The 23387-nt window shown below is 56.8% G+C and overlaps 1 protein-coding gene across 3 annotated transcripts in view; it reads right to left on the bottom strand.

The window, feature by feature from the left end:
- Positions 1-23387, bottom strand: part of STXBP4 (syntaxin binding protein 4) — a 73829-nt gene that overhangs the window by 3058 nt on the left and 47384 nt on the right. For all 3 annotated transcript variants that reach the window (XM_039914166.1, XM_029079831.2, XM_029079833.2), the window contains one exon: positions 6257-6314. In XM_039914166.1, the coding sequence (XP_039770100.1) occupies positions 6257-6314 (58 nt within the window). The remainder of the gene's footprint in view (positions 1-6256; positions 6315-23387) is intronic.

Here is a 23387-nt window from a genome sequence, read left to right as displayed (position 1 = left end):
GAAAGCGCACCGAGCGGGAGGCTTGGCTGTCCGGCAGGATACGTTGCCGCCGGTGGGGAAGAATGTCGGAAAAGAATTCCTTCCTACCGCAGTCCAAGACAGTCAGATTAAGGGCTCGCGGTCGGTGCGATTTCCCGTCAGCACCATTTGCGGAATAATCCGTAACGACTGCGGCATTTAAGTATCCAGTGGGTGTCACTTGAACGATGATGGTATTTGATAAGCGCTTATGAGTCAAGCATCCTTCTTTCATTCGTTCAATAGTATTTAGTGAGCGCTTATTATGCGCAGAGCACTGTACTAAGCGCTTGGAACGGACAATTGGGCAACAGATAGAGATAATCCCCGCCCAGTGACGGGCTCACAGTCTGATCGGGGAGACGGACGGACAAAAACAAGACAACGTAATCACGATGAATAGAATCAAGGTTCTAAATCCTGGGGTAGAGGCAAATTAATCAAGCCGGACACAGTCCCTGCCTGACACGGGCCTCACAGTCTACAGAGGAAGGAGAATAGGTAGTGAAACCCCATTTTGCAGATGAGGGAACTGAGGCCCGGAGAAGCTGAGTCTCTTCCCCAAGGTCGCGTAGCAGACAAGGGGCAGAATGGGGATTAGAATCCAGATCCCTCGACTCCCATCCTGTGGCGCCAGGCTAAGCTGCTTCTGCAAGGACTTCCCATTCGTTCAATCGTATCTCTTGTGCCCTCACTCTGTGCGAAGCACTGTACTCCATGCTCTTACTGCGCGGAACGCGGCAACGGTAAACCGCTTCCGGATTTTTACCAAGAAAACTCTCTGGATCCGCTAGCGGAACGACGGCAGATGGAGAGCGGGGCGTGGCGGGAGAGACGTGTCCGTGGTGTCGCCACGGGTCGGACTCGACTGGACGGCATAAGACGAGACGAGTCGCGGGAGAGATGCACCGTGGCCTCGTTGAAAGCGGGGGACTGGCGGCCGGGGGACTTGGGTTCTAATCCCGGCCCCTCCGCTCATCTGCCGTGTGACCTCGGGCAGGTCGTTCCCCTACTCTGGGCCTCGGTTTCCTCAACTTAAAATGGGGAGCTAATCCCCGTTTTCCCTGCCCCTTAGATGGGGGGGGGGCACCCGGGAGGGCGACTGTGTCCGACCCGATTACCTCGAACCTACCCCGGGGCTTGGCACTTAGTACGGGCTTAACGGACCACAATAATTATTATTACTCTTATTAAATCGCACGAGAAATTTACAGCTTGTAAAAGCAGCACCACAGAATGTGCTTTATTTTATTGGCGGGGAAATGTAAGTGAAGGATGTAGGCCCCAATATAATTACCCTTGTCCTGGCTCGCATCTCCCTGCAAGTACAAGGATTCTTTGAATTTAGGGCACCCGGCTCTGAGGCCAAGTGACTTACAGAGAAACTGCTGCAAGAAGAAGTTGGTGTGAAGTGCCCGAGTGTCGTTCGGGCAGAGGGATCCAGAAGTTGACTTGAGGGGGGGGGAAGAAATCTCACTCCTGGCATTATTTAACAGTCTAGAAGCCAATGAGACGTTCTTCCAGGATCACACCACACACACATGAAAAATCACATGCCTTCAGCCGACTGGGAATTTTGAGACTATTTCTAAAAAGGAGACGTATAAAATGCCTCCTATTTCAAGCGAGGAAATAGGCATCATCTCTCTCTTCGGAGGTTCTCCTACCAGTCTCCCCATTAGCAGAAAAATGACCATTTTCTTCTAGAACCGTCCATAAAATAACGAGGAAAAAGGAGAATACTACCAGTGTGGGTGAGACTTGGGAACACTGGAGGGTGAAAGGATTCACCCAACGAAGGAGTTCGCTTGAAATGGGTGTTTCCTATTTATTCTTTCTCGATCTATTCTCAAAGCTAGTGGTCTACCGAAGGCATGGACTTTTTTTTTTTTTAACTGAGAAATCTTTCTCCGAGCTCAAGGTCTCAGCTGCTGAAGATCACGCACTTGAATCTGTCCCCTTGGAGCGTTTGATATTCGCCTCTCCCAGAGCTCCAAAGCACTCAGGTACAGATCTGGAGAAGCAGCGTGGCTCAGTGGAAAGAGCATGGGTTTTGGAGTCAGAGGTCATGAGTTCGAATCCCAGCTCTGCCACTTGTCAGCTGTGTGACTGTGGGCAAGTCACTTAACTTCTCCGTGACCTCATCTGTTAAATGGGGATGAAGACTGTGAGCCCCACGTGGGACAACCTGATTCCCCTGTGTCTACCCCAGCGCTTAGAACAGTGCTCTGCACATAGTAAGCGCTTAACAAATACCAACATTAGATCTGTAAATTATATATTATACATTATCGTAATGTCCGTCTTCCCCTCTGGACTGTAAGCTTGTTGCGGGCAGGGGACGTGTCAGCCAACTCTGCTGTCTTTTACTCCCCCAAGCCCTCGATACAGTGTCGTGAACGCAGCAGGCGCTCAATAAATACCGCTGATTCATTCCTTCCCGTGAATGCATTTACATTTCATTTATTGAGCGCTTACCGGGTGCAGAGCAATATACTAAGCACTTGGGAGAGTACAACTATGAAAAGTCACATTCCCACCCCACGGTGAGCTTACAGTCTAGAGGTGGGGAGACTGAGGTCAATATAAAAAAGTAAAAAAAAATGATAGGTACCTACATAGGTACAGACAGGCTCTGCCACTCGTCAGCTGTGTGACTGTGGGCAAGCCACTTAACTTCTCTGTGCCTCCGTTACCTCATCTGCAGAATGGGGATTAAGACTGTGAGCCTCACATGGGACAACCTGATGACCCTGTATCTCCCCCAGCGCTTAGAAGAGTGCTCTGCACATAGTAAGCGCTTAACAAATACCAACATAATTATTATCATTATTACCGAAGCGCTGTGGGGCCGGGAGGGGGAAAGAGGAAAGGGAGCAAGTCAGGGTGACGCCGAAGGGAGTGGGAGAAGAGGAAAGGGAAGGCCTCTTGGAGGAGGCACGCCTTCAGTAAGGCTTCGGAGAGGGGGAGAATAACCGTCCGGATTTGAGGAGGGAGGACGTTCCGGACCAGAGGCGGGATGTGGGCTGGGGGTCGGCGGCGCGATGCGCGAGTTTGGGACACGGCGAGAAGGTTAGCGCTAGAGGAGCCAGGTGTGCGGGCTGGGTCATAGAAGGAGAGACGCGAGGTGGGGTAGGAGGGGGCAGGGTGGTTAGAGTGCTTTAAAGCCACTGGTGAGGAGTTTCTGTTCGATGCGGAGGTGGATGGGCGACCACTGGAGGTTTCTGAGGAGCGGGTGACGTGTGCCGAACGTAGAAAAATGATGTGGGTAGCCGGATGAAGAATGGGCCGGGGATGGCACAGACAGGAGGCCGGGAGGTCAGCAAGGAGGCTGATGCGGTCTTCCGGGAGGGATAGGATAGGAGACCTCCAGAATCTCACTTGCCATCCCAAACTGAATCCGGCCCCACGGGAATCGGGGGGGGGGGGGGCCCTGCTCCGTCTGGGCCGACCGTGCTCTCGGAACGGTTGGGGACGGCGTAGCCGGGGGTGTCCCGTAGCCTCGGCCCTGGGTTGGACGGTTTAAGGAGCCCACGGGCTCTGGACCGAACCCGGGAAGCTTTGGTTCCAGGGTTCAGAGCTGCACCGACCCCTTTTTGGGACGGGGCAGTCGAAGTGGACGGGGCCGGGGTCGGGGAGGCAGGTTCCGTGATCAGCCCGTGACTCGACTCTGGGGTCTAAACGGCCATCTTGTGTGCTGTGTGACCTTGGGCAAGTCACTTCTCCGCGCCTGATACCTCATCTGTAACACGGGAATTAAGACCGCGAGTCCGACGTGGGACAGGGACTGTGTGCCGCCCAGTTGGCTTGTGTCCCCTGCTCCCTCGGTGCTTAGTACGGTGCCCGGCACACAGTAAGCAACTCAATACCATCACGTCTCCTCCTGTTTCTCGACGCACCGACCCACTTAAGCCTTCAGGATTTAAGTCGACGAGGATCGGGGTGGGGGAGGGGGATTAACAGAAGGATTTGATCTGCAGTGATCCCGTGTTTGTGCTCTCACCGGTCGAAACAACCACGCAAACGGCCCGGCCACCTAGAACGTGTTTTCATCTCAATTGGCGCCGCCCATCTGACGACGCTAAAATCGGATCCAGGGTTGAACTGGGGAGGGGAGCGGGGGACGATCACTCCGACGGGCCAGCGAGGCCGGGGGTGCTGAGTAGAAAGGGCAGAATCCTGGCCACATCGGCGACCTTGCCCGAGAGGAGTGAATGGGGGGCGGAGGTCGGGGGGAAGGCCGGGGCAGACCGGCTTATCTTATGAAATCTAGTGTTTCTTGGGCAGTCGACAGTCGGTTCGGAGGAGAGCCGTCGAACGGGATCAGCCGATGAGGAGCATCTTTGCTCAAACGCCCCGTCATAGCCACAGAATGAGCATAGATAAAATCAAGCCAGCACTGGACCGGAGTGCGTTCCCTCGCTCTCCCTCGGCCTCCTTCTCTTTCTCTCCTGCACCAGTCACCCAAAACCAGCAGCCCCCCACTCCACACCCACAGACGATCGCTCGGCATCGGGCTAGATTGGCCGCAGTCTCTGACTCCGCGCTCCCCCCGTGAGGGCAGGAGTGGGGATCTGGACGGGATTTCTCCCTCGGGGCCCCGGTGGCGGCGGAAAGGGTATTCGGAAGGCGCCCTAATGAGTTCGCCTAAGTAATCACCCCCTTGACTCTCCTTCCCCCGCACAGAGGAAGTTTAGCGCCGGGAAAGTTTTCTGAACGGGCCCCGGCCAAATCCGACGCCGGGTGGAGGGCCGCGAACCAGTCCAGGCGTGAGTGCCAGCGTCGCGGGCACGGCGGGCGGCGCTCCGGGAAAATGCTCCCGGACCCGGTGGCAGCGAGACAAGGAGGGGTGGGTTTGAGGAGGGAGAGAAGAGCTTGGGCGTCCGGGGGCGGCCCCGCCAGGCACCTGCTCTTCCCGCTGCCCAAGGCGGGACTGCCGCCGGAAGCCGCACGTCAATCTCTCCCCGTCCCCGTGACGGCCGTCTATTCGACGGGAGAGATGAACGCACACAGACCTGGCCTCCGCGGTCGCCCTTCCCAGATCCCCCATTGGATCTTTTCCCATCCAGATAACGAATGGAAAAAACGGTCCGCATTGTCTCCCCGAATCCTCCCCTCCCGAAGGCTTTGCACTAAAGGACCCGGACCCATCTCACATTTGCTGCCTTTTGCTGTTTGGTGATGCAAGTTTTACCCTAAAAATAGCTAACAGAATAGCAGGCTCAAGACCAGAAAAAATATCTTACGAGGGGGAGGCATTAGTGGTCGGGGAGGAACATGACTGGGGGTGCCGGCCGTCACCCCTCCCCGTCTCGGCTACCAGTGGACCAGCCCGGCTCCCCCCTCCCGCCCCTCGATCCCACCCACCCCGCTCGGCGGCCCCCTCTTCCCACCCCGGATCCGGGGGAGCCGCTAGACTGCAGCTCATTCGGTCGGTCAGTTGTATTTATCGCGCGCCTACCACGGACAGAGGACTGTACTGAGCGCTCGGGAGAGTTACAATGTAACCGACACACACCCCGCCCGCAGTGAGCTTACGGGCTAGAGGGGGAGACAGACATCGACGGAAATAAAATAGAGACACGGGGCCGGGAACGCGTCTGCTCGTTCTGCGGTACTGTCCTCTCCCGAGCGTCTAGTAGAGTGCTCTGCACACGGCGAGCGCGCGATAAACACCGTTGACGGATCGAGCCAGCCGCTGACCAGCTGGAAAGCGCGAAGGGAAATTTCAAATGGCTCCGCTACCTATTCCTGACGTCGGGGCCTATCCCCGGGGTCACCTTCACCGCTCTTTAGAAAGAGCTCTTCAGGGAAGCAGCGAGGCTCCGTGGAAAGAGCCTGGGCTTCGGAGTCAGAGGTCACGAGTTCGACTCCCTCCTCTGCCTCTTGTCCGCTGTGGGACTGTGGGCAAATCACTTCACTTCTCTGGGCCTCAGTGACCTCATCTGGAAAATGGGGAGTAACTGCGAGCCTCACGTGGGACGACCCGATTACCCTGGATCTCCCCCAGCGCTCAGAACGGTGCTCTGCACATAGTAAGCGCTTAACAAATACCAACGTTGTTGTGATTTCGAAGCGGCGGAAATCCCCAGCGGGGCCTGAGAGGTTCCCTCTGGAATCTGCTACGGACGGGTGAGTTTTAGCCAAGTCTCTTGGGGGGCGGGGGAGGGCGAGAGAGAAAGACACGGAGACGGGGAGACGGAGAGACGGCTTACGCCCGCTCCCCGCTCACGCTTACTTGATGAAGTACTTGATTCCGTCGGCCGTGTAAGCTTCCTCCCATCCGTACGGTAGGCCTGCGGGAGAAGAAAGACCGAGACGATGCTTTGAGTCCGGGGCCGGAGGGAGCGTTTACTGAAGGGTTCGATTTGGCCCTCGGGTGCACGGTTCCCCCCGGCGCCCCTCCCCACCCCCCAACCCGGCGGCTCACGTGCAAATCGTCCCGCTATCGGTGGGGATGGGACGCAAGAGGCGGGCAGACGGGAGATGAAAACACGCGGCACTTGGGACCGAATAAAAGCCCTGCGATTATTAATCATGATTATTAGAATGATCGTTGTGATTTTCGTTAGGCGCTTACTATTTGCCAAGCACCGGGCCAAAGGCCGGGATAGACTGTGATCGGCTCCACTCGGAGTTCGCGACCGAAATGACTGCACTTGTTAGTTACAGACCTTTTTATGGATTATCTCGATGGCGGGCGTAAATCAATCAGATCGGGCGCAACCCCTGTCCCGCTCGGGGCTCCAACTCGTGAACGGGGCCTAGGATGTAATCGATGCTATTTACGGAGCACCCCCTCTGTGCAGAGCACCGTACTTGATGTTCGTGAGGATAACAGGAGTAGCCCCAATCCCGGCCTTCGCGGGGTTTACAATCCACTGGGAGCTCTCCATCACCGGACGTGTCCTGGATCAAGGAGACCAGACCCTCGAGAACCCCGGGTCTCGACCCCAAGTCGAAAATAGCTGACAGAAAAACACCGGGGACCGCATTTTTCACAATCCGTCTTCGGGCGGTGATCCACCTCGATCCGTGCCTAATCTGGAGATGGTTGGTGATGCGTCTTGCTCTGTGCGCGAAGGCGGATGGGCCGCCTTCCCGGGCTTTGCGCTGCCAGCCAGATTCCGGAGCAGCGGAGATCGTCTTTTCCCCCGACCACGGGCAGTCGGTTTCGGAGATCTGAAACCGAAGGTGCGTCGGGGATTCGAGTTGAGCCGCGCAGGTCCGAGCGGGCAGGGCCAACTGTAGGACATCATCCGACTCTCTCGGCCAAAAGAGGGGTCTGTTAGACCGGCTGGCGATCGGGACCTCTAAGTAACCGGACGGGGCAGAGATCGTTCAGAAATAACTTTATCCCCACACTGTGCTTTTTCATCTTTGGCCGTATCGATCCCTTCACGGTGACGGACGGTTTTTGGAAACCGGTCCGGACGCCGCGATGAGGGGGACGGTTTCAAACCACGAGGACGTGTCATTTCTTCAACGCGCGACATATCGGTTCCACTCCAGTGGCCTCCTAGTAGGCTCCTGCCACGTTGGATGGCGTGACCCGGTGTGCTTAAATCATTTCGTGCCGTCCGCCCGGGTCGCGAGGAACTGCTTTTAGTGGGATGTCCGGTATCCCGTGGGCTTCCGTTCTCCTCCCGTGCCCCACCCGGGACGACCGTGTTGTTTGCGGGCATTGTCTCGGGGCCGGAGAGCTGATGGGGTCCCTTAGAAGGACACCATCTCTCTACCCTTCGCCTCTCGGGGAGATCTAACAGCCCGAGAAGCCCTCGATATCGGGGCTCAGTCCCGGACATTTATATTCATGCCTGCCTCCCCCCGTAAGCTTGCCGTGGGCAGGAAATGCGTCTGCCGTGTCGGTTGTGTTCCCCCGAAGGCTTAATACGGGGCTCTGCGCGTAGTAAGCGCTCAGGTGATTGACACCAGGGCTCATGAGACACCTACCCATTGCGGTACACCGCAGGAAGCGCTCGACAAAGGAAAACCCGAGGGCTGAGGCCCGTTCTCAGCTTACGGACTAACGGGGCAACTGAGTCCCCGGATGTTCACGAAGAGCGGGGCAGCTAGGAGAGTGAGGATCCGGTGCCCGGGAGAGAAGGAACGTGGCCACGGGACGGAGCGCCGTAGCAACTGGACGGCCGATCCGGCAAACTGGATGACGGGTTGGGGGCAGCAAGTGTGCCCGGGGCATCCGCTCGGAGGCTGGGGCCACCGAAGCCTTGCCTTGACACGTCCGTTCTTCCTTCCTCTACCGGTATCGGGAAACGACTGCGAGTCCGTCCTCCCGGCCGGATAGCGTGTTTCCTCTCTCGACCGTACTCCGAGCCGCCCGTGCGGAGCTCCGCCCGCGGTATGCGTTCGGCGAGCCCCGCCGACAGATGGAATGGGAACGCGGCGCGTTAGGAAAGCCGGCCGGGATACACGGTCCATCTGAGAGACCTCACTCGGTTTCCTCTCTGTACCCCAGAGATATGGGAAGTGAAACGGCAATGTCTTCTCCAATAACTCGTTCTGATCTCAGTCGACGTTTTCATTTGCACCAACGATAAAAAAAGGACAGACTTGCACTCCGAGCCCCGAGTAGAAACGACCCGGCCGTGATCGCAAACGGTGAAATCCCAAATTTCCAAAGTCATTTTGAGGTCACCCGGGGCCAACTGGCTAACGGAAAGATGCGCCGCTCCAAGCGCGCCTCCCATTTACGGGTTGTGGCGGTGAAAATTTTAAAAGACCCTCGTTTAGAGCAACGTGCTTTGGCTTAAAGATAACTCGAGGAGGATCCACTGTAATCTGTTTATCGAAGGAAGCGAACAGCGCGCATAGGAGGCGTTCATACTGTCCGATTAAATTAATGCTGATTTCCCCGGAGAGTAACTCGAGTCAGAGAGTGGGGCGGACAACAGAAACACCAAAAGGCAACACAGAAAAGCCACCTGACTGACGTTGCCGCGGTTGAGGCCTGAGGCCGTGGCAGGGCGCACGGCGCTTAGCGCATACAGCACGGGCCTGGGAGTCAGGAGGACCCGGGTTCCAATCCCGGCTCGGTCACTCGTCCGCCGCGTGACCTCGGACAGGTCTCTTCCCTTCTCCGTGCCTCAGTTACCTCATCCGGGAAAGGAGGATGAAGACTGCGAGCCCCGTGAGGGAGCGGGGCTGTGAGTGACCCGATGAACTCATATCTACCCCAGTGCTCAGTACAGCGCCTGACGTATTGTGAGCGCTTAACAAATGCCATGAAAAACGAAACAAAAACGGGCACCACGTATTAATACGACACAGTAGCAATAGGCCCCCGAAGTCTACTCTGTCCACAGAAAAGAAACGGGGCTAGCCGACGCGAGTCGAATCGAAAGGTGACTGGCAGACGGAAGGGGCGTTCATTCAGTCGTATTTACCGAGCGCTTGCTAGGTGCAGAGCACTGTAGTGAGCGCTTGGAATGGACAATTCGGCAACGGATAGAGACGGTCCCTGCCCCACGACGGGCTCGAGGTCTAAACGGGAGAAACGCCCACGGGGGGCATCTTAACTGGAGAGCCGACGCCTGTACCCGACTCACTGGATAAGGGACGCGTCGACCCACTCGGCGGTCCCGTGCTCTCCCAAGAGCTTAGTACAGCGCTCTGTCGCTCATTAAACACCGCCGACCGATTCGGATACGGGGCTCGGTCCCCACAGCCCCACATCCCTGGGAGACAGGATCGCGAGACCGACCCGGGCGGGGCAAAAGGAGGCCCAACGTTGCCGAGACGGATTTGCAATGGGTAGCATTTATCCAACGCTTACTGTGTGCAGAGCGCCGTCGGAAGTGTCGGGAGAGTATAACGTAACGGAATTGGTAGACACGTTGGAGCTTACGGTCCAGACTTTCCATTTCTGGAATCTTCCCTTTTCTTCTCCCCTCTCCTTCTCAACAAGGCACAGAGGTGACTCCCCGTTTCACGGCTTGACGAGGGACAGGCACCGTACGTGACCCAGCCGTGTCGTAACTGTCTCAGAGTTGAGCACGGTGCTTGGCATCCGGTAAGCGCCGAACAGACGGCACGGTTATTACCCGCTCAGGAGGAAGCGGGGTATACCCCACCGCGACGGAACGGATATTCTGAGCGTCGCTAACGGAGGTTTCCCTTCACGGCCTCGACCCGGGCCTGGTCAGGGTTGACGGGGAGGGGGCTGGCGGGGTCTCGGCCCTCCGGCGGTCTACTCGGCCGGGACGGGCCTGGTACCCGAACCCCCGTTTTCGCCGCCGATCGGCAACCCCCCCGTTCTCTCTGAACTCGAAAATGAATCTCTGGGTTGGACTCGGCCTCTTCGGTTCCCTCCCACTGTATCGGCCCCGCCTGCTTCGATCAGCGAGCTCTGTGCCGCATGCGGGCTGTCAAACAGACTCCTGATTTGAAAACATTAACGGGGAGAAAAGAAATCAAATGACTCGCCTGAATTAGCGATGCTCAGAAACCGACCGACGAGATAATAGTAGCGAGAGACACTTATCGTTCTAACGTTCATCACACCTTCCGGTGCCCTCTGTTTGGGAAAACACTCAAGGAAATTGTGTTTCTGAACATGAGGTGAGTCGTGTCTAGGTAGAGAACCGCTCGAGTGTCGTTTTAATTTTTTTTTTTTTTTAACGAGCAGGTGTTCAGCAACGCTGAGTGTCTGTTTTCAGGCAAACACAAATGGAAAAAGATCTGTCGGGATGAACACTGGCATCGCTGACAAAGTCAAACTTTTGTTGGCATTTGGTTAGTAAGATGAAAACCGGGATCCCTCTAGAAACCGGGTTTCTCAAAGGGAAGTTTTCATTAATAATAACGTTGGTATCTGTTAAGCGCTTACTGTGGGCAGAGCACTATTCTAAGCGCCGGGGTAGATACAGGGTGATCAGGTTGTCCCACGTGAGGGTTGCGGTCTTAATCCCCATTTGACAGATGAGGGAACTGAGGCACACAGAAGTGAAGTGACTCGCCCACAGTCACACAGCTGACAGGTGGCAGAGCGGGGATTCGAACCCATGACCTCCGACTCCCAAGCCCGGGCCGGTTCCACCGGGCCACGCTGATTGACCACACTCCCAGAAGCCTCTGGGACGGGAAGCCCATAAGGGGGTCCTGGACCTCCCGGGGCGGGAGAGGCCATCACGGAGCCCCCGCGGGCGCCTGGTGAAGTTCTCCCCGTACTTCAGCAGGGTCGCGGGGGATTCTCACAGCAAAGAGAGGCCGGGTGGTCTGCTTGGTCGCGGCGTCCGGTGCTGCCCACACGCCTCCGGCTACGCGGCCTCTGCTCCGGGCCCCCACCGTCCGGGACCACCTGCGGGCCGGGGGCCGGGCCGGGCGGGCCGGAGGGGTGCCCGTCCGCGGGGGAGGGGTTCCAGGGTCCCGGGGGGCGGGTGCAGAGGACAGGGTGGACCGGGCTCCTGGTCCCTCCCCGGGGACCGATGACTTACTGTGCGCAGAGCACCGTACGAAGCCCGGGGGAGGGTCCGATACAATCGTGAGAAGACATCCCTGCCCTCGAGGAGCTTAGAGTCGTGGCTTTCGCTATAGGCAGGGCCCGCGTCCGCCAACGCTGTTGGTTATACTCTCCCAAGTGCTTGGTACGGTGCTTGGCGCGTGGTAAGCGCTCGACACGTACCGTCGATGATGATGGGCTTTTTTCAGGTTCTCCCAGGTGTGAAGTGGGACACGTAGGGGGCCGGCAGGGGAAGGGATTCGGGGGCTGGGGGTCGAGACCGGGGAAGGAGGAGGCCCATAGCCGAGCTAGTTTTAGTAGCAGGACTGGTATTCAGGGCGCATCCGCTGGATGCGACACGCTGTACTAAACGCTGGGGAAAGTAGCAACAGCACGAGACCCGGCTCCCGCCTTTCAGGAGCTTCAACTCTAGCGCTGCGGGGGAACGAGACAGGAACGTATTTCCAAGTAGGACGTTGGGGGACAGATGCCCAGCTGCCCTTGGGGGTAGGAAGGACAGAGATTCTCCGAGAATCCTGCACGTTCCCGCCCGGCAGCGATCAGGCTCCACCCCATTACTCACTCGGTAGTATTTACTGAGCGCTTACTATGTGCGGAGCACTGTACTAAGCGCTTGGAACGGACAATTCGGCAACGGATGGAGACCATCCCTGCCCAGTGCCGGGCTCACAGTCCAAGTCCCCCAGCTCTGGACTGTTGGACACTGGCTCCCTCCCAAGCTTGGGCACCGCTTTCGCCTTCTCCCATTCAGCTTTATTTATTGAGCGCTCACTCAGTGTGCAGAGCGCTATAATAAGCACTCTCCTGACAATCTCCCCTGCCCTGCTCCCCAGTTGTGCCGTCGCCCTCCCGTCGCATTCTCCCCTTCCTCCCACGGTGCTCTGAAAAGTCGGCGGAAGGTGGGGGTTGGAAACCTACGCAGCAGGCGCCTGCGTTGGTTCATTCAATCGTATTTATTGAGTGCCGACTGTGTACTGAGTACACCACAACGATGAACGGACACGTCGCCCGCCTGGGACGAGCTCACGGTCTAGAGGGGGAGATGGAGTGGGCCGGGATCGCGGTGGGCGACCCGGATGCGGCCCGGCAGGACGGACTATCCGGAGGCATCGGGCTAGAGTCGGAAGGCGCTCATTTAGCGACCCGGCAGCGAGGGTGGGAGGAGCGGACGACCACTTTGGCCGCCAGCCTTCTCCACCGGGGTCGGCGCCCCGAGCAAGGGGAGGCGGCTGGGGGGGGGGGGGGGCACCCGGCATCTGCCGGGTGGCGGACGATGGGGGAAGGGCATCCCCTTGGTCATCTCCCCTCAGGCGACTGCCCTTCCCAGGGACGAGGCCGTCGAGCCACCTCTCCGGCAGCGTCGCAGTGGGAAAGATTCTTATAAACAGCGAGGGGATGAGGCGGCCTCCCTTTAGGGACCGCGGCGGGTGAGTTTCGGGCCTGAGGCGGGATGGATTGTTGTGCTGCTGGGGACGGAGTCGCCCGACTACGGGCTCCTCTGAACCAAACCCTGAAGCAGCGTGGCCCGGTGGAAAAAGCCCGGGAGACGTGGGTTCTAACCGCAGCTCTGCAATCTGCCGGCCGCGGAACTTTACCGTGAACCGGGGGATCGGTACCCGTTCTTATCCCCCCCATCTTAGACTGTGAGGCCCATCGGGGACGGAGGGGGGTCTGATCTGATTATATTGTGTCCGCCCCAGTTCTCAGCAGAGTGCTGGACACGGAGAGAGTGCTGCAACAAATACCTCGATGTTATTTATAAATAACTTGAGGCCAAAGGGATGCAAATCTAGTTACTGCTATTGTTTTTGTCTGTCCCCCCCCCGCCCCGATTAGACTGTGAGCCCGTCAATGGGCAGGGATTGTCTCTATCTGTTGCCCAACTGTCCATTCCAAGAGCTTAGTACAGTGCTCTGCACACAGTTAGCGCTCAATAAATACTATCGAACGAATGGATAACGTGCCCGTTAAAAGGAACGTAAGACACGGGCGAAGCCTTCTTTCCGAGCTTGCGGACGCCTAATGGGTAGGAGAGAAATGGGGTGAATTTTTCAAAGGAAGCCTTTCTGCAATTGTTCGCTGCGCAGAAAGACGGTGGCTTGTACTTATCTGATTACTGATCAGCTCATCTGCATTTTCAACGAGGGCCGCACCGCGGACGTGTCTTTCGTTACTGAAATGTTGCGATTAAGCGCTTAGCGGCCACGGTGCTTTCTCGGGAGCCGACTCATCGCTCGTCACTGACGGTAGGTGTGCCGAGCGGGAGCAAACTGGCTTTCCGCAGGAAATACTACTGAGATTTGAAATCTAGGTCACATTACGGAACCCTCCTCCAACACAGGAGCTGAAACAACTAAGATGTCTCCCTCCAATAAAACCGGGGGACGCTTGGAAAACTTGCGTCGCGATAATAATGATCAAAAAATAATGATAACGGCGTCTGCTAAGTGCTTACTCTCTGCCAGGCACTGATGTAGATTGAAGACCACCAGGCCAGGCTGAGACGCGCTCCCCGTCGCCGACGGGGCTCCCGTTCGAAGGCGAGAGACCTGGTATCCGATCGTTTTGCGAATTAAACCGAAGGCCGGGGACGCTGAGCGATCTGTCAGGGTCTCATCCTCTCACTCCCTTCCGGAGAAGCGGCGTGGCCTGGTTCAGAGCCCGGGTCTGGGAGGCAGAAGGACCCGGCCCTCATTCTGGCTCGACCGCTTTCCTGCTGCGTGACCTTGTCCCTTGGCTTCCCCGTGCCTCCGTTATCTCATCTGCAAAACGGGGATTAAGAGCCGTGACCCCCACGTGGGACAGGGACCGTGTCCGGCCCGACCGGCTCGTATCTACCCCAGTGCTCAGTACGGCGCCCGGAACGTGGTACGCGCATAAGAAACGCCGTAACCGTTAGGATTAACGGACCCCCGGATCGAGGGCACCGTCCTAGTGCGGCTTCGAAGGCCCCGACTCCAGCCGGGGGAGACGGAGCGAGCCGGGTGCCCGGTGTTGAGGGATTCAGAGTAGCTCCGTCGCTAGAATTCAAGGCCCTGCAGGGCGGGAATCGAAGCCTACCAGCCCTAGGGAGGCAGCACGGCCTAGCGCACAGAGCGCGGGCCTTGGAGGCGGAAGGACCTGGATCCTAATCCCGGCTCTGCCCCTCGTCTGCTGGGTGATCCTGGGCAGGTCCCTCGACCTCTCTGCGCCTCGGATGCCTCATTTATAAAACGGGAATTGAGACCGCAAGCCCCACGTGGACCGCGGACCGTTCCCGACCCGCTCTGCACGTACCTACTCCGGCGCGTCGTAGCTGGCACGTAGTGAGCGCTTAACAGACATCACGGTTTTTATTATTAGCGCACGCTCCCGAGTGCTCAGGACGGTGCCCTGCACCCGCTAAGCGCTCACTAAATGCCACTGATGGATCGGGACGGCTCACATGCTCTTGGGACTTTGGACCGCGGCGAACGTCCTCAACCTGGACTCGGTCAGAATCCCGGCGGGCACCTCCCGGGCCGCCCCCGACGAGCGAACTCTTAAATGGCCGCTTGGCTTTCATCGTTTCGTTTCACGAGAGCGATGAATTTTTCTGCCAGCAGACGGGCCCCGAGGGAGTGTTTGGATAGGACCGGTGCTTGTTCTAGTTACCTTTGCCTCGTTCGTCATCTTTCATTCATTCATTCAATCATATTTAGCTCGTACTGTACGCAGAGCAATTTACTAAGCGCCTGGGAGATAACAATAAACAGATTGAGTACCTTGGTGCAAGGATGGTTGGTTTTAGAAACCACTGGGAAACTGAAAGTGACAGGAGTGTCAAGCCAGAGGGTTTTCGAGGGAAATAATTTAAACCGATCTATTAATCAGTGAGCAAAAATATACAAATTAACCTACTAAAATCCCTTCTCCTCAGTTCAGACGACTCTTCAGTTAGCTGTGCTTGAACGTCCTAGAATGACGTTCGGATGCACGGAAAGTATCCTTCTCCCCAACCTGGAGGACTCCGGAAGGTTTTCAGTCTCAGCCCGCCGCAATTAAGATCCCATCTTCAAAGGGTATGGCCTCCGACAGAGGCGTTGGGGAACTCATTTGAAAACCTCGCAAGCGCATATGGAGGGTTTTTCCATGGGAAATTTCAGCGGGTGACTGAAGAGGACCCTCATGAGAAGCAGCGTGGCTCAGTGGAAAGAGCCCGGGCTTGGGGGGGGGGGTCAAAGGTCATGGGTTCGAATCCCGGCTCTGCCACTTGTCAGCTGTGTGACTGTGGGCGGGTCACTTCACTTCTCCGGGCCTCAGTGACCTCATCTGGAAAATGGGGATTAATTGTGAGCCCCACGTGGGACAACCTGATGACCCTGGAACTCCCCCGGCGCTTAGAACGGTGCTCTGCACAGAGTAAGCGCTTAACAAATACCACCATTATTATTATTATTATAACCATTTTCTCACACTCTCCAATCGAGAACTTGTTTATCTTTGCTTTGGACTTTAGAACGTTCTTGTGAAGTCCCCGGAAATGCCCCGCCAATAGAGCTGTTCTAAGATGATTTTTTTTTTTATTAAACAAACAGATCTTTAATTTATCTCCAAAAAGGAGAACGCTTCAACGAATCACTGCCCCGGTCGCGTTAGATCAGAATGCAGATGGGCTTCGGAGAGTGACAGAAAAGGCGGTAGGGCGTAGAGTTGGCCAATTTTCCGGTTATAAATTACTTAAATGAAACTGAGTCATTTGGGCATTTTACCATTTGCGATATCCAAAGAGCAATCAGGGAGGTATTACAGAAAGTATTTATCAAAGCTTCACAAACTGGTAGTAAGGTAATTTATTATCACTGGCATTCAGGATCCCTAACAGGAATGAAAAATCCTCGAATTATGTTTCCACTGGGCGGGGGGGGAGGTCCTACAAAGGAAAAGTCTCAAATGAAATGCATAAAACATAACAGCATTTCAATTAGTGCCAGGTTATAAAGGGGTTCTACTTCTACACGTCGGGGAGACCGAAGAGCCAGACGATTGAAAACGAGTCCATCATCAATATGATTCCGTAGCAGCCAATTAAGCTTTTGGCAGTGACTAATCTGGTCTGTGTCCCGGAAGAAAGTAAACAGAACATTGCAGATCGGCGGTGGGCGGGGGCGGGGCGTGGAGGAAAGGGAAAGAAAATATGCCAAATGGCCAAAATCGAAAATAAATTAGACAAACTCTTTTTTCTTGAGGTAGAAAAGCCACAGAGCGCCCTGTGGCTGAGGCTTAGAGGACGACCAATATCCGTTTTCTACGCAGCGCTTGTTCGAGTGACTCAGGAGCAGCTAAGGTGTTCACGGCGGAATTGCTCCGGACGGAGCACTGACCCGTCCCGAGCCCGGGGACGGTACGGTAGATCCGTTCCCTGCCCTCAAGGGGTGTATGATCTAACGGGGAGACAGACCCCAAGATGAACTGTAGGTAGGGGGAAGCTTTGGGGCGTGAAGTCGTGTACCGTGGGGGACGGTCCGGCTCTGCCGCTCGTCTGCCGGCTGACCCTGGGCAAGTGGCTCCGCTTCTCTGTGGCTCAGTTCCCTCATCTGTAAAATGGGGATGAAGAGCGGGAGCCCCATGGGAGACAGGGACCGGCTCCATCCTGACTGACTGATATCGGCCCCAGCGCTTAGAACAGCGCTCGTCAAAAATTAAGTGCTTAACGAGAATCGTCGCTATCATCATTACCTCCCACGGGAGGCGGGGCGAGGCGGGAGGAGGGCAGGTTTTTAATCCCCAGTGACCCCGTGGTAATTCAAACCAGTGGCCGGGGCACTGGATCGCGTTTCACGTTCACCCTGTTCCTTGAGGGATACCTACCGTAGAGGTTTTGCGGGGCTTTATTATACTACCTCGGATAAACGGATCACTCGAGGACAGGTCCGGGGGATAAAAACGAGGCCGGTCCTCCTCCCGACATTAGGACGGGAAGGGAACGGGCCAGGGTCTGACCCGGGGACCTCGGTTCATTCGAAGGAACGGATCTCGCCACCGACCCCTCTTCCACATCCTCCCTCTAGCTTGGAACTCCCTCCCCGTCCAGACCCACCACGCCACCGGTCTCTCCATCTCCTATAATAATAATGTCGGTATTTGTTAAGCGCTTACTATGCGCAGGGCACTATTCCAAGCGCCGGGGGAGATACGGGGTCATCGGGCCGTCCCCCGTGAGGCTCACGGTTAATCCCCATTTTGCAGACGAGGGAACTGAGGCCCAGAGAAGTGAAGTGACTCGCCCACAGTCACCCGGCTGACAGGTGGGGAGCCGGGATTCGAACCCCTGACCTCCGACTCCCAAGCCCGGGCTCTTTCCACCGAGCCACGCTGCTTCTGTGACCGTTGGGACATTTGATATCTGCCCCACCCCCCCGGCTCCACGGCACTTATGTACGTATGTTGAAATTACATATTATAAATTATTCATATTAATGTCTCTCACCTCCTCTAGACCGTAAGCTTGTTAATGGGCACGGAACGTGTGTGCTAATTCTGCTCTACCTTATTCTCCCAAGCATTTAGTATGTTGCTCCGCTCACAGAGAGCACTCAATAAATAACCCCGATCGATCGTGGACTTGGTGATTTTGTTGATGAGGAAATATTGATTCAGTCACATCGAGCGCCCACTGTGTGCAGAGCACTGTACTAAGTGCTCGGGAGCGTACAACACAGCGATAAACAGACACGTTCCCAACCCACAACAAACTCTGCAGTCTGGGGTCGGGGCGGGGGCGGGCGTCGAGTCACACAGCCTTGTCCAAGTAGAGAGGCTCAGTCATTCATTCGCTAGTATTTACGGAGCGCTTACTATGTGCAGAGCACTGTACTAAGCGATTGAAAGGGACAGTTCGGCAACAGAGACGACCCCTGCCCATTGCCGGGGAACTCGACTCTTCGTCCTCCAGATTAGGTTTCTGGTCAGACACTTATAAGAGGGGGGACACGAACACCCCACTCTCAACTTATCGATCGATCGTAGTTAGCGAGGGCTCGCTTGGTGCAGAGCGCTGGACTAAGCGTCGGTAGAGTAGCGTCTGCGGCGCTTCGAGCCTAGTGGGGGAGACGGACGCGAATAGAAAGAAATGACGGAGGTGGACGGGGGCGCCGCGGGGGTGAGTGAATAAAGGGTGCAGATCCAAATGTGAAGGAGGTGCAGAAGGGGGTGGGAGAAGGGGCTGCGAGGGCTGCGTCGGGGAGGGTCTCCTGGAGGAGGTGCGCTTTCGATAAGACTCCGAAGTTGGGGAGGGCGATGGTTTATCGGACACGGTGCGGGGAGGGAAGTTCCAGGCCACGGGTGGGACGTGGGCAAGAGGTCGGCGGCGAGATGGATGGGACGGAGGCACGGTAAGCCAGCTGGCATCAGAGGAGTGAAGCGTGCGGGCCGAGGTGGGGTAGGAAATAAGGTAGGAAGGGGCAAGGTGGGCTCTGAAGCCAATGGCGAGGAGTTCCCGTCTGAGGTGGATGGGCAACCGCTGGAGCTTCTTGACGAGTGAGAAGATGTAGACTGAATTTTTATTTAAATTTTCTTTAAAGATCTGGGCAGCAGAGCGAAAGATGGACTGAAGTGACGAGAGACAGGAGGCAGGGAGGTCAGCCAAGAGGCTGATGAAGAAATCAAGGCGGGACAGGCTAAGTCCTTGGATAAAGGACCTTAACTGTGAGCCTCACTTGGGACAACCCGATCACCCTACATCCACCCCGGCGCTTAGAACAGTGCTCCGCACAGAGTGAGCGCTTAACAAATACCAACATTTTTACAGAGGCAGTAGCGGTTCGGATAGACGGGAAAGGGTGGGTTTGGTGACAGGATGCGGTGACAGGTTAAATCTGCGCCCCGCGCGAGAGGCGAGGGTGACGCCAAAGTTACCGGCACGGGAGACGAGGGAGGGTGATGGTGCCGTCTACGGGGATGAGAAAGCCGGGAGGAGGATGCGGTCTGGCCGGCTCGGTCCCTCCGCTCACACGGTCCCCGGGACCTGGAACCCATCTCCTCGCTCTTCCCGCCGGTCCTCAGCCTTCCCGTCCTTTAAAGCCATCCCACCTCCTCCTCCTCCTCCTCCTCCTCCTGCAGCAAGCTTCTCTCGGGCTAGCGTTCGGTGTCGGCTTCTTAGCAACCCCTCCGCTGCTTCTCGGGCTTACATCTTCCCGTATTTCTTTATGGCCGTCCCCAGCGCTTGCTTTCAGATATTACTTCTCTGTCTATCTGCTCCCCTGGTGCTTCTATTGCATCTCCCACGCGCCCAGTCGAGTGCGCTGGGCGGGTGTTCGATACGTTCCATTTACTCCCAATACTGCCGGATGCCAGTAAGCACAGATGGTTGTGAGATTGACCCGATTTCCAAATGCACGAGGAGGAGAGACAGCCTGTTGTGGGCCCCTCCATTGTTCACAAAAATCCCTTGCTCCTAGGACAGCCAGGAGTGAATTCGACAGGAATGCAGTAATTTATTCGAATCTCCTATTTAATAATGATGACGATGATGATGGGATCGAAGCGCTTACTATGTGCCGGGCACCGTTCTAAGCGCTGAGGGGGGGAGACGAGGTAATCGGGCCGTCCCACGTGGGGCTCGCGGTCTCGATCCCCATTTAACAGATGAGGTTAACTGAGGCGCGGAGAAGTTAAGTGACTTGCCCGAGGGCACAGAGCGGACAGGGGGCGGTACCAGGATTCGAACCCACGCCCCGTGACTCCCAAGCCCGCGCTCTTGCCACTAGGCCTCGCTGCTGTTTCCCCCTTTAGACTGTAAGCTCCTTGCGGGCCGGGAACGGGCCTACTGACTGTTATTTTGTACCCTTCCAGGTGTTTAACGCGGGGCTCTGCGCACGGTAAACGTTCGGTACATACGGATGATGGATTAAATGGTTACAGGGAAGACTGTCTAGCTAAATAGGCAGGTTTTCCTTCCTCTGTGGTGAAAAATTCTGAAGTTTAAGATGTAGATGATTAGCCATTTTAATAACGGTGGTATCTGTTAAGCGCTTACTATGTGCCCGGCACTGTTCTAAGCGCTGGGATAGATACAGGGTGATCAGGCTGTCCCGCGAGAGGCTCACAGTTCATTCCCATTTTACAGGTGAGGTAAGTGAGGCCCAGAGAAGTGAAGTGACTCGCCCACAGTCACACAGCGGACAAGTGGCAGCGCGGGGATTCGAACTCTTGACCTCTGACTCCCAAGCCCGTGCCCTTCCCACTGAGCCACGCTGCTTCTGCATTTGGAAACCACGCTTTGGATTTTCAAATCTCTCCTTCGCGGAGCGTCTTTTTCAGTCAGTCAGTTGTATTTACTGAGCACTTAGCGTGTACAGAGCACTGTCCTAATCGCTCGGGAGAGTACAGTATAACAGACGCATTCCCCGGCTACAGGGAGCTCGCAGTCTAGAGGGGGAGACAGGCATTAATATCAATACATTACAGGTATTCCAACTGCTGCCTCCCCTCAGTCTGCTTCTGCGTTCCTGAGTGGAGCGCGTGAGGAGAATGGATGACGGCAGGAGCTACTCACAAACTGCCCCGTGGGTGGAGGGGGGAGGCTGAACTGGGGCAAATGGAAGGGAGGAGCACGGAGGCTACCGGGACTAATAATAATAATGTAATAATGTCGGTATTTGTTAAGCGCTTCCTATGTGCCGAGCACCGTTCTAAGCGCTGGGGGAGACACAGGGGAGTCGGGTCGTCCCACGTGGGGCTTCACGGTCTCAATCCCCATTTTAAGACGCTGAGGCAAGGGCGGCCTCGGCCACCTTGGCGTAGCCGCTGAAAGGCGGTGAAAGACGGAGAAGCGCAGGGCTCCGCGCCAGGAGAAGCGTCTGGGAAGTTTTGGGAGGCGGAGGCGGAGGCGAAACAAGCGACCAAGCGGGCAACGGCGCGCGACCGAGTCGAGTCCCCGAGGGCGGCCCCTCCAGCCCCAACCTTGCCCCTCCGTAGCCCTCACCGCGTCCCAGACCAGGCGGGATGACCGGATCCGGGGAGACCGTTCGGCTCCCCGGCCACCGGCGAGGACCGTATACTGACTCTGCTCATTCCTTCCCGTAACTCCCCTTTTTTCGAAACGGCGTTCCTTAAAGGCTTCCCATGTGCCAGGCACCGTTCTGAACACCGAGACCGATACGAGTTAATCAAGTTGGACAAAGTCCACGATCAACTTGGGGATCGTAGACTCGATCCCCGCGGTACGGCTGAGGCCACTGAGGCCCGGGGGAAGTGAAGTGACTCGCTCAGGGTCACCCAGCGGACGAGCGGTGGAGTCGGAATCAGACCCAGGGCCCTCCGACTCCCAGGCCCCGGCGCCATCCGGTAGGTCACGCCGCTTCCCACTTCTTTTCTCTGACGGGTGGAGTTCCAGTCCCGGCGGTTGGTCTCGTCTAGTTCATCCTGAAAAAGGCCGTCTCGGTCTCGTCCGAATGATCGACGGCGCGGACGAATCAAGACCGAAAAGGGTGCTGATGTGGGCTCGGGCGGTCCGGATTTGGCGAATTCTTCCGGCCCTTCCTCTGGAAAGGTGTTGGAAAACTGTGAGTGTCGGAGCCCCGAGGAAGGGACGTGGGGCCTTGATGAAATTCCAGTGTGAAAGGACCTTAGACAGCGGGGCCGGGGAACGTCGGAAAGGATCTTTGACTTGGCTTTCCAGGTGCGATTTCCCCTCCCCCAGTGGTCCGGGAAACTGGGATTTTCTCCCAAATACGCCCCATCTCCGCTGAGGCCGGTCTGGGGTCAAACCTGACCCGAGCAAGCTGTGAGGCCCCGAGTGACCCCGAGCGAGAACTCGGCTGTGTAAAAATAAAAACGGATGAATATCGGTATCTGTTAAGCGCTTATTATGTGCAAAGCACCGTTTTAAGCGCTGGGGGGGGGCGGGGATACAAGGTGATCAGGTGGTCGCACGTGGGGCTCACCGTCTTCATCCCCATTTGCAAGATGAGGTCACTGAGGTTCAGAGGAGCTGACAAGTGGCGGAGCCGGGATCAGACCCACGACCTCTGACTCTCAAGTCCGGGCTCTTTCCACTGAGCCCCGACAAGGCCGGACTGCTGGCGCTCCCTCTTCGATACCCGGCTTCGGCGACTACAACCGGAAGGCGGCCTGTGTTGGGGTGCTGCCGTCTCCTGCCCCGACTCCCTATCCCGCGGGCCATCCTGGGCCCGCGAGGACCGGGGATGGGGGGCAGGCGGTGGCCACACGGACTACCAGGCCGATCGGAGGCTCGCGCTAAGTCGCCGTCTCGTTGTCCAAACCCCCCCGAAGCTCGAAGAGCCGGAGAGCGCTAAACCGTGGCAAAATGCGTATCGCGAGCCGCCTGACAGGTCCGTCTGGCCAAGGCCACCGAGACGGAGGCACGGTAGTCGACGGGAGCCCTTAGGTTGGGCCCCAGCGGACCCAGCCCAACGGCAGCCGCGGTTCTTAGGAAACTTCCGGAGGGGCTCCCGCTCCCGGCTGGGCATCCCCAAACGAGTACGTGAGGCGGAGAGTAATAATAATAAGAGTAATAATAATGTTGATATTTGTTAAGCGCTTGCTACGTGCCGAGCACTGTTCTAAGCGCCGGGGTAGACACAGGGGAATCGGGATGTCCCACGTGGGGCTCACAGTCTTCATCCCCATTTTACAGATGAGGGAACTGAGGCCCAGAGAAGTTAAGCGACCTGCCCACAGTCACGCAGCCGACAAGTGGCGGAGCCGGGATTGGAACTCATGACCTCTGACTCCAAAGCCCGGGCTCTTTCCACCGAGCCACGCTGCTTCTCTAAAGGGATCCGGATGTCACCCGTTCCCTCAGAGACCGAGGAGGGCCGGGATGGGTCGGCTACGACGCTTTAGCCACAGCCGAGGGAAAACGGCGAGCCCGAAGCTTCTCTTTTCGGGCCGCGGCGGCCGGGGGGAG

Source organism: Ornithorhynchus anatinus, chromosome 15 (genome assembly GCF_004115215.2).
Source record: "Ornithorhynchus anatinus isolate Pmale09 chromosome 15, mOrnAna1.pri.v4, whole genome shotgun sequence".
In the NCBI taxonomy this organism is placed as follows: Eukaryota; Metazoa; Chordata; class Mammalia; order Monotremata; family Ornithorhynchidae; genus Ornithorhynchus; species Ornithorhynchus anatinus.
Note: the sequence above shows the minus strand (reverse complement) of the source record. Positions and strands in the feature narration are given on the sequence as shown.